Source organism: Phaseolus vulgaris, chromosome 10, assembly GCF_000499845.2.
Source record: "Phaseolus vulgaris cultivar G19833 chromosome 10, P. vulgaris v2.0, whole genome shotgun sequence".
Classification (NCBI taxonomy): Eukaryota; Viridiplantae; Streptophyta; class Magnoliopsida; order Fabales; family Fabaceae; genus Phaseolus; species Phaseolus vulgaris.
In genome coordinates, this window is record NC_023750.2 from 36,668,300 (window position 1) to 36,684,900 (window position 16,601).

Consider the following 16,601-nt stretch of genomic DNA (forward strand, 5'->3'; position numbering starts at 1 on the left):
TCCATTTAAGGTAAGGTACTGTATTGTTCGAACGTGCTCGGATCCTCAACCCAAACACTTAAGTGTAGTAAGCTCGGTTAGACAGGTTATGTGAGAAATACCCAGCTCGGCTTGGGGATGGTATGGACCCAATGACACGTTATGAGGTCAACCCAGATGTTTGGTAGTCTATATGGAAAGAAAAATTAAAGTAAAAACAACAGAAGGAATAACTGAATTAGTTAAAGTGTATATATATTTTAAATGCAAATAAAAGTTGTTAGGGATGATGTGGCATTGTACCAAAAAATAAAAGGTACACGTTAACAGAATGTACTTACCGTGAAATTATATTATTATTATTGAGATTATATTCCTGTTGTTGAAATAATATTCTGGTTGATGAAAATCGTTGAAGGAATGTTTATAAAAGGGGTTTAAGACCCTGGGTAAAGGTAAGTTTTTCTAAACCCTATATTGATACAAATTGATAGCTTGAATACTCTTAAGACTTGATCGTCGAGGTGTGATCAACAGTTGGAGCCCCCTTTGTCACAAAGCGTCTTCTGCTCAGTTCAACACCCCAAGCAAAGTTGCTTCAGCTTGGAGTCACTTCCAAGTCCGACCGATGTTAACAGGCAATAACAGGTACTACATAATGATAGAATTGAGACTCGTAAGTAGTGGAGTATGATTGATAAAGGTTTTGTATTTTGGACTAAGTTTGTCCAAAAAATGAAAATTTTGAATGGGACAAGTATGTGAGGTGTTAAAGCACTCATAGTTAGAAAAATAAGAGAGTTTCTTAAACACTCTCGATGATAAGCAAAGGCTTCAAATTCATCAATTAAGGAGCAAGAATAATTAGAAGAAGCCCTTCCTTGAAAGTAAAAATTGCTTCATGAAAAAACATACCTTTTAAGTAAGGAATTGTTTAGTCTCTAGATTGTATAATTTGTATCCTTTATAGTCTTTAGGATAGCCGACAAAGATGGATGGAGTGGCATGATGAGTAAATTTGTTTTTATAGAAGGAAAAATTCCTCCATAAGTCAAACACTTTAAAGTTATTAAAGAGTGATAGTCTAAGTTTGGATCCATACAAAACCTAGTAAAGTAATTTATGTTATAGTACTAAAGAGGCAACCTTGTTAATTAGAAAGGTAGTGGTGAAAACACACTCCCCTCGGAATTGGATTAGAAACTTGAATTAAAAAATAAAAATTGAGTTACATTCAATAGATGTTGATGTTTTTTCTCAACTATTGAGTTTTGTTGAGGTCTCTCCGCATAAGAAAATTGGTGTTGAGTGCCTTGTTATGTTGGGAAATTAGCAAGAGCAAACTTTTTTGCATTGTCAAACCTAAAATACTTAACCTTGACCCCAACTGAGTTTTAACCATTTGAAAATAATGTTTTATAATATTAGCAATTTCAAATTTGTGTGTGAGAAAAAAATCCAAATAAAGCAACTACAATAATCATTCAAAGTTAAGAAACAAATGTTTGTCATCATAAGTAGGTTTATCATAACACTCTCAAACGTTGCAATATAATATATCAAATAATGACTGAGACACCTTGCTTAGTGAAGTGAAATATAATATTCTAAACTTAGCAAGAGGACAAATTTAAAGATTGAAAGTAGAAAAATCATATGAAATCTAAAAAGTAATTTCATTACTCAAAAGTTTAATGTCTTTATCATATATATGTTCAAATTTATAATGTCAAACATAAACATTCTTACAATGATCAATATTGTGGAAAGAAAAAATAGTATTCGTACTAGTATTAAAGGAAATAAGATTATAATCATTTTGTGAAAAAGTTGAAGGAGACAACACTACAATCTTTCAATAAGATTACCACTGACAATCTTCTTGGATGGAAGCATCTCCTGGGGATTTTTAACAAAGGTGATGGACAAACTATTATCAAATAATAAAACACTAACAAACAACAAATTAAAATTGAATTAAGGTAGAAAAGAACATTATAAAGCACTAGTATATAAGAAATTTAAATAGTGTCAAAAATTATTGTAAGAATAATATATTGGGTAATATAAGAGTTTTATCATTGATATATATGTAAGATTGAAAATATGAGAGAGAATGACTAAGACGAGTATTGACACATGAATAATAATTCATTTACTTTTAAACAAATGATTAATAGTAAAAGCAAAAAATAACTAAACAATTTTAAAAAAAAAAAGATTAACATCTATGATAGACATAATCATACTATTAGGAGCAATCAAATGCGATACATTAGAGTTTTCATCCATGACATCCATGGGAGAAGTAAATTATTAGAATGAATGTGAAAAAATCACTTATGATATTATTGACTTTAAGTCTAACTTAATTAAACCCTACAAAATTGACTTGTAAAGTTATGCTTGCATTTATATATGATAATTTTATCTCAACTTCAGTCAATATAAAATCTTCAACATACTCTCTCACATCATGAACTCAACGTCTGAGAGAGCATGCAACTAAATATGAATGGTAAGTAACACAATAAATCAACAAACCTATTAGACTTTAAATCATATTAAAATGAAAAAAAAAATCATTAAGTCAATATGATGTTTACATGTGAGATAATATTATATATAGTAGCAATATACTAACAAAGCAAATAATAAGATAGAGAAAAAATGATAATATATAATATGTATAGTGTATAGAAAATAAAGTAATTAATAATATATAATATCAAACTATATCTGACTCTAATAATTAAGTCACCTCAATGCATTATGTTACTTCTATTACTTAAGGACGTTGGCAAAAAATACTACATCCACTCATGTTAAAAAAGTTGACCAAATTAAAATCTTTCAAAATAATAAAATAAAATTGAAAAATTCAAGTAATATTAACACACCATAATATGTTAAGTTTAACAAATAAAATATATTACCTTAAAAGTCATTTTCAATCTTTTCCAACTCACCAAAAAAAAGTCCACTCTAATGTTCTTCTGGTTTTACTTTTTCCCTTTTTTTTCTTATAATCTGAATAAAGCATGAATATGTCATTAATTTTTTATCCTTTTATTCGGCCATTAATTATTCGGCTACTATGCCATCAATGAATATGTCTCATTACATGTTTTTTTCCCAATAGCATTAAATATATCTCACGTCAAGGGATAATTTATATTATATTACCCTTTTTTCTTATATATATGTAAGTTTCATTCAAATATTTTCTTAATAAAGCTGATTTAGTTTATAAATAGTACTAGATATCAAGAATTTAATAAATTTAACTCGATTAACAATAATTTTGGCTAAGAAAATGTTTATATTATAGCAATACATTAATAAAAAACAACTTTATATATATATATATATATATATATATTACTACTAGTACTATTTTTTTAATATTTATATACTAAAATAAATCATTAAATAAAAAATAATTTTAAAAATAAAAATAATTAGTTATTATACTAAAATTTTAAAGACTCAAAATTAAATTAGTATTTAATTAATTACCAATATTTTAGCTACCAATTATTTTAGATTTAAAAATTAGTAACTAATTATATATTAATTAATTAATTATATAATAATTTAAAAATTAGTTTAGATATTAACAATTTTTTAATTTTAAAATAATATTTAATTTAATCAATCTAATATTTTATTTTTAAAATTGATTTCTATTTAATATATTGAATTAATGTTTTTTAGTTTTTTTTTTTACCAATCCATGTTTAAATGTATATGATGGTTGGATATATTATTATAATATGAATATAAGAAAGGGACATTATAGCTAGGGTTGAACTTCATTTTCTTTGCATTCAAAGTTAGATAGGGCATTTAAGATTGAACTTAATTATTCCAAACACTTTACCTTTCTGGTTGGTAGATAGATGCACCACCCAAAACAACCCATTCCTGCTCTCAAATTTTTTCAACTTCTTCAACAACCAATGCGTATTCAAGAAAGAGTATAAGAATAATATTTTAATAATCTAACTTTTTTATATCTTTTTCAGGCACAATAACTTTGGTTTTGTTTAATTTAATTTTCTTAATATTTATTGCCCAAAGTGTGCATGAAAAGTATTTATTCATAATTGTTCCAACTATTTTTTAATTGTATTTTTTTTTACGGTAAAAAATTTGGACATGTAGGTGGAAAAAAACATATGTTAATTATAGCAGTTATTATACTGTTGTTAGAGCACAAAATTAAATTATACAACAAACTCATAATCCAACTATCTTTTAAAGGAATTTATTCACTTTATTTTTTGTTGAACTTGAGTTAGACTATAATACATTTTTAAACTAAATTCATATTAGAGTATCTTAAATTTAGTTAGATTAAAATAATTTTCTGTTAATTAGAGTCCTTAACACTGCAAGAAAATAATTAAATAAAAAATATTTTTAAAAAATAAAAATAATTAATTAATATAATAATTATTTATTTTTTATCTTTAAAATTTAACGATTTTATTGTATTAATACATTGATAAGTGATGAAAAATCTTGAAAAGGTGTCAAATAAAAGTTATTTAATGTTTTGCATTGCACAAGATTATCTTGACAGGTTCATGAAGGCTTTCAACTACTCCAACTAACAAATTTCAATTCTATCTTACCATTCTCCAAAACCATATCCTAATAGTTGACCCTCTAATATTTAATAAATGTATCTATCTGTGGTTTAATTGGTTTGTGTTTTTATTTAAAATGTTTATTATAATTTGTACCCAAAAAATATTTAATGTAACTGAATGTTTATACAAGTTAGATATAATTTATAATATAGGAACACGTTTGGTTTAAATATTTTTTGGATTTTTGTATTTATATTAATGGAAATACATACTGTCTTATACATATATACCGAATAAATTAAATATTTTGGTTCAATAAATTGTGTTAGATGTATTCATTTTGCCATAGACGTATCAGCGTAATTAAAACGTAGATGATAAATCATTTGTATTCTCTACAATAAAAAGCAAGTTGAAGGATTAAAAACATATTAAAAAGTATTTTAGAGATAAATCAAAAGAAACAACGTAATATTAAAGAAAAAATATACAAATAAATATTTTTCAGAAACTTAAACTATAATTTCATAATTCATTATTTACTATAATCTATATTTTTTTCTTTTGCGTATTTATTTAATTTCATAGGTTAATCTTTATATCTTATAATATATTTTTATATTAAGTTATTTTCCCTCACCAGAAATACGTCTATGTATATTATTTATATAGATAATATAGTCTATATATATTATATAGGATATTGCAAAACATAGGAACTATAAAGTTTCTAAAGGAATATATGTACAAAATTTGCATTTAACTAAAAACACTTATAGTTATCTGATCATATTCTAACTATAAAATATAATTACAAATAATATAAAATTTATTATTTATAAAAGATTTAAATATTTTTTTTACAATAAATTAATTTTTATTTTTAGTTTAAATTTTAAATTTATTGTGTAAAATGATTATTGAAATGAACCATTATAAATTTTATTATAATATTATAATATTTACGTCGAAGAATTATAAGTATACATTAATAATCCTTCAATAATTTTATTATTATAAATATTCAGATATATTATTAAACTTTAAGTTAAAAACAAAAATTAATTTCATATTAAAATAATAAAGAAAACATATTTAATCCTCAATAAATCATATCCACAAAACTCATTTGATAGAAGGATAGTATAACAGTCATGTACTTGAACTACTACTAATTAATATTTTATATCATAATTTTGTAACTTTACATATATCAGTTTTATTTTAATATGCTTTTAAAAGAATGAGGTAAAATACTATTTTCCATTCATTATGATTGTTATTTATTGGTCTTTTTCTCTTGTGGCATGAAATTTGAAGATTTGGTATTGGAGAAAATAGAACAAGCATTTGCAGCTGAAAGTAATAAAGATTTGGGTGGTGAACCAACAGGAACCAATTTATCTACTTTATTACTTTTGTTGCCTACTTCAACCACATTTCATAAATTAAAATATTTCGTTTAAATCATTTCATTTTTTTAAATAATTATTCTTCTAAATTTAATAAAATATTATTTTTAAAAAAAAGAAACGTGTTAAATTTGTTCGAAAATTGTTATTTTTAAAACTTTAAAAATAAAATTTAGATCCAATTCAGTGTTAAATAAATAATTTTAAAATTAATTTTTCACCTATTTATTTACTATAATTTGATTATCTTTGATGAAATGTGAAATTTACAGCACATTTATTCATTTTGAGGAATCAACATATTATACATGCCATTTAAGGAGGATCTATGAGTATTACAATAAACTCAACTAACTTAACTTTAATAAACTTAAATTTATATTTACTTATATATTATAATTTTACCATATTTATAATCAAGATAAAATATTTAACAAAATTAAATATATATTTTTTTTAAATAATTAATGATTTTAAATTATTGAAAAAAGTTTATATAAATTTAAAAAATAAGAAAATAATTATTTATTTTACAAGGTATACATTCAATAAATTTACCTTAAACATAAATACGCTATACAGTAAATATTTCAGAAGTGATAGAATGAGACTTAAAAAATAAATTAAAAATGAATTATTATTTATATTTAATAAATGAACTTTTTATTTACTTATTAAGTTAAGAAATACTGAAACGTTTAAAATTTATGTCATGTCAATGATAAAAATTTATAAGATCTCGATATTAAATTTATAATTTAAAGATGTGCAAATACATATATTTGATATATTTTAAACAAATTATTATTTTTATTATAATATATAATAAGTGAAATTATATTTTAAAGGAAAAAATGTAAACACATTTAATATGTTTTTTCACCTGTAACAAGTGACAACCAATTAAATGAGAAAGATAAAAATCGTAGTTAATGTAAGAAATAGTGAAGGATAATTTCGTAATTCAACTCCGCAGAATCAACATTTAAAACTCAGCTTTACCCACTCTTCGTCATCGTTCTCTCTGCAACTGCAATATTCATTCACAGCTGTCACGCGTGAGGAAAATGGCGACAGCGAGACGAAACTTCCCGTCGATAACAGAATGCAACGGGACCAAGTCGTCGCCGCCGGATTCCGTTGCCGCTGACCTCGACGGCACGCTCCTCATCTCCAGCAGTTCATTCCCGTACTTCATGATGGTCGCCGTCGAAGCCGGCAGCCTTCTCCGCGGCTTCATCCTCCTCCTCGCCGTTCCGCTCATCATCTTCGCGTACCTCTTCATATCCGAATCCCTCGGCATCCAGATCCTCATCTTCATCTCCTACTCCGGCCTTAAGATCCGTGACATCGAACTCGTCTCACGTGCGGTGCTCCCTAGGTAACAGACTGACTCACACATTTGCTCGCATTCTCACATGCGTTCCATTCTGTTGTGTTCTGACGTTTGTGCATGCGTGCAGGTTTTATGCTGCGGACGTGAGAAAGGAGAGCTTCGAGATGTTCGACCGGTGCAAGAGAAAGGTCGTGGTGACGGCGAATCCAACAGTGATGGTGGAGCCGTTCGTGAAGGACTTTCTTGGTGGAGACAAGGTGCTAGGAACGGAGATCGAGGTGAATCCGAAGACGAAGAAGGCTACCGGATTCGTGAAGAAGCCTGGCGTGCTCGTGGGAAAGTTGAAGCGTCTTGCGGTTTCAAAAGAGTTCGGCGAGGATTCCCCGGATATTGGACTCGGAGATCGTAAAACTGACTTCGATTTCATGTCTATTTGCAAGGTTTGTTTTCTACTTATTATTATTACCTTTTTTTTTTCTTTTACACAGTAAAATTTGTTTGTTTCTGATTATTTACTTAGTAGTGTTTACATAAGTAGAAACTCTGACAATGTTAATTTTATTGCATCAAACCTAATAGTCTACAAGAATACAAATTATACGTTGTGAAAATTAATTAAAATTTTGGATAATTTGTATGAGGTTATAGAATTAAATTGTTGAACTCATAAATAGTTGTGAAATATTGAAGTCACATGCACATATTTTTTTTTAATATTTGAACCGTGCTTGTAAATGATGAATATGTTTAATGTATTAAAACATAAAATATTAAATGTCTTGAAGATTAATAAAATAGTACAAGAGAATAAAGCATAAAACCATTCATTTTAATATGACCAACTCCATTTTGTTTTGTTAAAAATATTGAATATAATTCTAAATGTTTAGTATATTAAACTATATGTATATAGTTATTTTTACATAAAATATTTAAAACTAAGAGTGATAATATGTGAGACGCTTCTTCTTAAATAAAATATTTATTTCTTTATTTTCAAAACCACCAAACGAATTTATTATTAATATATCTTAATAGATATTTTATTATTAAAAGCAATTATCAAAGTAGATGTCTGTGAAAAATATATTTGTCCTATATAAATCTTCTTTCAATTTCCAATATACAAACTTTACGGGACAAGAATAAAACATAGAACAAAGAGATAAAGAGGAAAAAAAACAAATAAGAAACAACTCAAAAAAGTTAATGTTTATCGCTCAAAGTAAAAACTAAAAATAGGAGAACCAAAAGAACAGTAAACATTTTTATATTAAACGAGTAGAAAGAAGAAAGTGAAAAAAATGAGAAAATTGTATGGAAGAAATTTGATGATAATAATAGTAAGTAGATGGAGATGGAGTGATCCATCATTGAATAATGATGTGAATAGGGTCATTACTTAAAAAGCCTCTGTTTCCTTTACCTTTATTTATGCCTCACGCGAATTATATATTAATTACGTGCTTGTTAGGTAAAGGATAGCATAGTTGCACAAGTTAACAACGTGACCTCATGTGGTCATGTATTGTAAACACAGATCATGTAATGCATATTACTACCATTAGCCCATTAGTTTGGTTTCCTTCTAATAAAACGTAGATCAATTGATTTACAGATTAGGTTACCTAAGAAGATTAAGCAGGTTCTTTCTTCTTTTGTGCATAATCTATATTTAATGGGTTAACTATGGAGGTGGTCAACCGTGTAGGCAATGACAAATTGGGTAGGTCTTTTTACGGTTGAGTGTAAATGCATGCCATTTTATTCCGGTTCCTAACCCCGTGGGACCCACCGTATTAACTATTAACCATTCCCAAACAACCACCAATAATGCCTTTTGTGGTCCATTGACTCCATTCACACTCACAAAGCATGATGCTTTTTACGACAGTCATGATCCATTCATACTGTTTCCCTCTTAACTACCACGGAGGCTACTACCTAAAATTTTCTTCTCAATTAATACAGTCATTCACCGGCCCACCGCCACTCTGTTCCCTTATAGCATCGCTAGTAATAGAGGGTCCTTCATTTAAATTTAAGATTTAGGTTTTATAAAAACAATTTAAACATACTCATATAGAATTATATGAGTATCTTAAAAAGAAGTATGTAATACATTTAAGAAATGAAAAATATCTAACTATAAATTAAATCAAATTTTTAAGTTGTCAGAAATTAAAATATAACTAAAAAAAGGACAAAAGTGCGTTATGCACTCGCACAATTCAAATCACGTGACTTACACAGTAACTTTTGGTTTGGTTCATCATTTAGTTACCTCTTGACACAATTTCTTTATCTTCCCTCAGTGAAAGGAGTAGTGTCTGTGTGTTGATCAAAATTAATTATAAAACTAGTGTGCTCTTGATATCATATTATATAGTATCAGAATTGCTCATGTAATTATTCACATATTGTTTTTTATGTCATTATTCTTTATCATATTAATAATACTATCTTGCACCTTTCGTTATCTCAATCCCTCTTTTCTGTTATTTTCCTATCTCACTCTTAATGTTTTTAAAAAAATGTACAAATAAATAATCTAGCAATATAGTAGAAAAAGGATACTGAATTTATATTTGAGAAACCAGCAAGATGTGAATGATTATAGGTTGTTTGTAGCCCTTATTGGGAGATTGATTTCATACTAGTAGGTAGTTATTGTACATTGAATCATTTGTGGATAGACAGACAGTGAAATGTCGCTATGCAATTAAGGTGGTGAGATTGAAAAGAAAAATATGAAGTAGTGGCAAATAAGGTTATGATGGATGGCTTAATTAGTAGTGTGGGTACAATTTCTCTTCTGTTTAAAAAAAAAAGGCCCAAATACAGTGATCTAACAACAGTCAACAAATGATGAATAACAGGAGGGTTACATGGTGCCTCCGAGCAAATCAGCAAAACCAGTACCACAGGAGCGTCTGAAGAGCAGGCTCATCTTCCACGATGGTCGTTTTGTGCAGAAGCCAGACCCACTGAACGCTCTCATCACCTTCCTGTGGCTACCCTTTGGTTTTATCCTCTCCATTATAAGGGTCTACTTCAACCTTCCCCTCCCCGAACGCATCGTGCGCTACACCTACGAAATGCTGGGCATCAAGCTCGTCATCCGCGGCCACCGTCCTCCCCCACCGTCTCCTGGCACTCCCGGCAACCTCTATGTCTGCAACCACCGCACCGCCCTTGACCCCATCGTCATCGCTATCGCCCTCGGCCGCAAGGTCTCCTGCGTCACCTACAGCGTCAGCAAGCTCTCCCGATTCCTTTCGCCGATCCCCGCCGTCGCCCTCACTCGCGATCGCGCTGCCGACGCCGCCCGCATCACCGAGATCCTGCAGAAGGGTGACCTGGTCGTGTGCCCCGAGGGCACCACGTGTCGCGAGCCCTTTTTGCTTCGCTTCAGCGCCCTCTTCGCCGAGCTGAGCGACAGAATCGTTCCCGTGGCTGTTGACTGCAAGCAGAATATGTTCTTTGGGACGACTGTTCGCGGTATCAAATTCTGGGACCCTTACTTCTTCTTCATGAACCCTAGGCCAGTTTACGAGGTTACCTTCCTTGACCCCTTGCCGGAGGAGATGTCATGCAAGGCAGGGGGGAAGAGCTCGATTGAGGTGGCGAATCATGTGCAGAAGGTGCTGGGGGATGTGTTGGGGTTCGAGTGCACGGGGTTGACTAGGAAGGATAAGTATTTGTTGTTGGGTGGGAATGATGGGAAGGTGGAGTCTCTGTATGGTTCCAAGAAGTGAGAGATGAAGAACATGAGATTAGGAGTTACTGGTTTGATGATTGTTGAGCGAAGTGCAGATTGATATAGAAAAAGGTTAGCTATAGCCATTGCTACTTTATTATTTTTGCTGATCCTTCCACTTGGGATTTTGTCACGGTGTTTTCACTCTTTTTCAAACTTTCTCCATGTCCCTTCTTTTCTATATTAATGATTTCTTTCAATCATGAATAAGGAAAACAAGTTATAAGATAAAGAAAAATTAAAAAACTTATCTTGTTTTCAAGAAATATATTCTATGTTATTAATTAGTTTTTTTTTACGGTGTTTCGTTGACGACTTTGTTGGTAAGAAGCAAGACAATTTCAACTTTAATTAGATGAAACATTAAATTCATGTCATGGTATGATAACTTTGATTTAAATTTTTTACAAAGAAAATCTTGTTTAGTAGGCACGATTTTAGTTAAAACTTTGATTAGGATTTAATTGAATTCGTATATATGGGTGGTATGACTTTGAAGTTAAATGAAAAATAAATAAAATTATGCTCGTAGTTATTTTTGTTTAATATAGTGTCAACCATGCATGACTTCTTTAATGTTTAATTTTTTTATAAGACAATATCTATTTGAATTTTTTATTGTGTAATGAAAATACTTAAAATATGGTGTCATATTTATTAAGGATTTAGGCGATGTATCTTAAAATATTGAATTGTATTAATAAAATATTTGACAAATTAGTGACTTTGAAATTTGGTAGGATTGATTTGGAATGAAATTTGGAATTAATTTATTTTATGTGTGTTACATGAATAGACAATTTAATGGACCTAAATTATATGTACAAAATATGTTGTTGAAAAAAAAGGCTTAAAAGTAAAAGAAATAAAGATGTTAGGTTAAGTAATGATATTAAAATAAAGTGAGTACAAATTTAGTTATGGATATATGTAATTATTGATGTTTAAGATTTCTTACTTCTCATGTGGAGGTTATGAATGAAATTTGATATAAATTAAGCAGACTTATAATATAAAATGGACGATAAGCGTCATTATTAATTAGTTGCAAATATCAATATATCTAGTAAATACATTAAAACATATTTTATTGATATCAAACATCCAACTATTTCATGTCAACTATAGAGAGTTGTATATCCTTCAAGATTATGTGACTAATCATTGTTATAGTCAATTCATTATTATAGTCAAAGTGTCGTACATTTACTTATCATAAGATTTAACATGAGAGAATCAGTTGCATTATGAAGATATTTTCCGAGGATAATTATGTAGGTTTAAGTCTCTACCAAAATCTTAGTTCACACATTGGTAGAAGTTGATTAATTTTTTGTTTGATGATAAAGATTAATGACATATAAAGCTCTTCCATGATTTAGAAAACATATGACAAATTGCGATGTTTGACTCTGAGTTATATAGTCTTGAGAAGAATATACAAAATGGATCACACATCTAGTATTGTTAAAACTAAATGGTCATTGACTAGTGTTATAACAACATTGTCGTCTAATAGTCAGTATGTTTGGAAAACGCATGAATCTAATTTACTGACCTAGTACGTCTATCATTAAAGCATACTTTGTTTAAACCCTTAAACAATGTATAATGTTTATTGCTTTAAATGATTATCCATTACACTTGAGTTTTATATAAAAAGCCCTATTTAACACATGTGAGCTCATTGTATTTGATATGTACTATTAAATGAAGCAATTTTTTTTTCTTTTATTGTTTAGAACCCAACAATCTCAATCCACAACTTGTTTGATTAACATTTCTCTAAAGAAGAGAGAATCAATACAACTCTCTCACAATACTTTCACAATATAGATAATTAATTAACATATTCCTATTCTAAACTTTTAGAAAAACGTTGAGTGTCCAAACTATAAAAATATAGAAAATTACTTGTTGAATGTTGAGTTTCTTAGTTTAAATGACTACCAACATTCAAATAATAAATTTTTACTACAAAGTTAAATATCACTAATTACATTTTACTTAAATAACCATCTTATTGATTGACCAATCACATTGTTGCTGGCAAAAAAAAAATATAAATACCATTTGGGCAGGCAAGTCAAATTTTCATCAACAACAAAATTTATTTTCCTAATACGAAATTAGACATTAATTATACTAATTCACACATCAAAATTAAAGTAATTCATTTACTCATTATATAAATAAAATGTTTCAAGGAGGTCTCGATGACACACAAGAAAAATAAAAATTTAAAATTATTTAACAAAAAAATATAAAAAAATATATTTGTAAAAATTAATAATTTATTCAAGAAATGACCTTCTCATTGAATGAAGGTTGTTGTTCAATATTATCAACATATGATGCATATCATGATTTTTTTTTTAAATAACAAATTAATTTTAATATATTTCCAACAAAATATTTTTTTGAGCAATCATATATGTGTTTTTTTTTAGTTTTTTAAGAAATATAAAATTATAATGATTTATGAATTTTTGTTCTAAATATAAAAAACAACTATAAATAGTAGTGACCACATGTTAAATTGAAAGAAGTTTACTTCAATTGCTTCATGCAAAGATTTTTCTATATTTGTTGATTCACAAAATCGATGGTTGGTAAATGTGATATTTAAGTTTGATGAGGAAAAATTAGGTTAATAATTCGAAACTGCACCTTTTAAAAAATACACAATTCAAAACTATGGAAGAATATTAATTGTTTTATTTTTTTTATTAAGTTATATCTATTCAACATTTTACGTTTGTCTCATTTACTAAATTGCTGATAAATTAATATCAATCACAAAAATAAATTACACTTAAATATGTAATTAAATTAAATTCTTAAAAAGTATATAAAACACTAAATGAAGAGTATTACAAAAGATCAAAATTCACAAGAAACAAAAACATTGACAAGTACCCCCCTTTCACTCCAAAAGATAATGACAAGTGCCAGTGAGGGGCAGAATATTCTAAGCATGACTTGAAAATACCATCATTTTCTAAACACACTCATAAAAAAAATATAAATATAAATATATATATATATATATATATATTATATGTGTATTTTTTATATCACTAGTGGAAATATATTATGTTAATATTTTCAATTTATATCACTAGTGGCACTACAAGAAAATAATGAAATAGAAACCAATTTTTAGAGACTAAAATAATTAGTTGCAATAGTAACTAAATTAGAGACCATTTTAGAAACTAAATAAAAAATTGAAATTGGTTTCTAAATTAGTTTCTATTATTGTTAAATAGTTTCTAAATTGGTATCTAATTAGCAACTAAGGTTTTAACTACCAATTATTTAGTTTCTAAATTTGGTCTCTAAAACCTTGGTTGCTAATTAGATACCAATTTAGAAACTATTTAACTATAATAGAAACTAATTTAGAAACCAATTTTTTTTTTTAGTTTCTAAAATGGTATCTAATTTAGTTACTATTGCAACTAATTATATTGGTTTCTAAAAATTGGTTTCTATTTTATGATTTTCTTGTAGTGCGGAAATATATATGTATTATGTGTATTTTTTATAATAATAAAAATATATTTGTAATTATAAAATTAACTAATATAATAATTATCAAAATGAAAAAGAATGTATATGAAAAATATTTTTTTTAATGTTGTAATTAAAAAACAAGATTATTTAATCTATAACTATAAAATTAATAAAAAGGATTGTACACGTATTCTTACTAATTTATTCTTTGACTAACTATTTTTTTAAACTAAAATTATTATTTGTGTATTGTCGGATAGTCGAAAAGGTCGAGATGACCGAATGGTCGAAAAGATTGAATAATTCACCTAATCTAAACAAAACTTATAAATTCACAATTAATTGTGATTAAGCCAGCTTATCTTTAAAACTGATTAAGGTACGATTGAGTCCTCTTTTGGACCTATGAGCGGACTCGTGACAATTGAGATCCGTCTAAAAGGTATAAATATCATAGGAAGTCACTCGTCTGAGGTATACTTTTTTTTCTCGATTCACCTGCAAATTATGTTTAGACTAACTTGATCGTCAAGTGCCTTTGCAGGTTTCCCTAATTCGACAAAAAAGAAGAACCAATAGGAGACCATCCTAAAGGCCTAAGATTGAAGCAGAAGATAAAAATAGTCATTATATGAGGAACCATGTCACAACAAATTGTATAAAATAATTACCTACAAAATGAAAAAATTGTCTAAAAACTATAAAAATTAGTTATATATTTTTTACTTTGACAATTTTATCTTTTAATAAAAAAATAACTTAGCTTTTCTTTTTTAAAATAAAGACTATATATTATTTTTATAAAATTATATATATATATTAAATTATTTTTTTAATTAATTATTTATATATTTTTTAATCTAATAAAAATGTAATACATTTTTTACAATACATCTGTTTTTTGCTAGTTTTTTTATTAAAGTAGTTACTATTTATAATTTCTTATTTATGATTAAATTAATAAAATTAGTAAGTAGTTTCTTATTTACTATTAAATTAATAATTAGTTTTGTTTAGTGCAAAAGAATTGTACATTAAATAATTTTTTTAAGAAAAATTGTTAGAGATAAAGACAAAAGCAAAAACTGAAAACATTTCCAACCCTACAACACCATGTCCAGAGGGTATCTTAGTAGTTTTCGCCAATTAATATTTTCTTGACGCCGATGACACGCCATGTGTAACGCTCTCAACCCTTAGTCTTTTTTATTTTTTTATTTTATTTTATTATTATTATTATTATTATTATTATTATATTACTTTTTTTTATAAAAAATGATTACACACAGGATTTCAGTTTTCACGTCTTTTACACTAGGTTAATTTTTTTATACATTCTTATTATTACATTTTTAAATTTTTCACACATACGTACAAACATTTCGAAATAAAACGATGGTATTTCTAAAAATATGTCAAATTAGTTAAATAAAAAAATATATTTAGTATAATCTCAAAATATTATTATTTTAAAATTAAATAAAAAAATAAAAAATACGAGAAACAATTATGTTTTATTTGGATCAGAGAGTGAATTTGAGATGGTTTGAAAGAAAAGTATAAAGAAAGTGATGTTGTTTGAAATGAAGTGAATAAAGTAAGAACAATAGAAAAAATTTATCAAAGTTTATGAATGATTTGATAGATATAATTAAAATTATATTTTTAATTGATAAATTAAACTTATATTTAAAAATTGTTAAAAAACTAATTTAATTGATTTATATCTAAATTATAATTATTTTTAATTAAATAATTATTTTTAGTGATTAAAATACTATTTTTGATAATATATTAGAACTATTTGATAAAAATACAAAATGATATAAAATTTAATATATTTTTTAAATATTTATAACTATAAATATTTGATAAAAATTTATTTTTATATTAAATAACATTATTATTTTTATCTTTATTTTTTTATAATTAATATAATTATTACATAATTTTATTTTCTTATTATAAAAAAAATATTTATTATTATTAATAAATAT

At 27.0% G+C, this 16,601-nt stretch overlaps 1 protein-coding gene across 1 annotated transcript; it reads left to right on the forward strand.

Annotated features, from left to right (window-relative positions):
- Positions 1-6,994: 6,994 nt before the first annotated feature.
- LOC137818505 (probable glycerol-3-phosphate acyltransferase 8) lies at positions 6,995-11,241 on the forward strand. The gene is made up of 3 exons (XM_068621967.1): positions 6,995-7,370; positions 7,453-7,765; positions 10,205-11,241. Exons 1-3 carry the CDS (start codon positions 7,057-7,059, stop codon positions 11,081-11,083), a joined length of 1,506 nt encoding a protein of 501 aa, XP_068478068.1. The 5' UTR covers positions 6,995-7,056; the 3' UTR covers positions 11,084-11,241.
- The last annotated feature ends 5,360 nt before the right edge of the window (positions 11,242-16,601 follow it).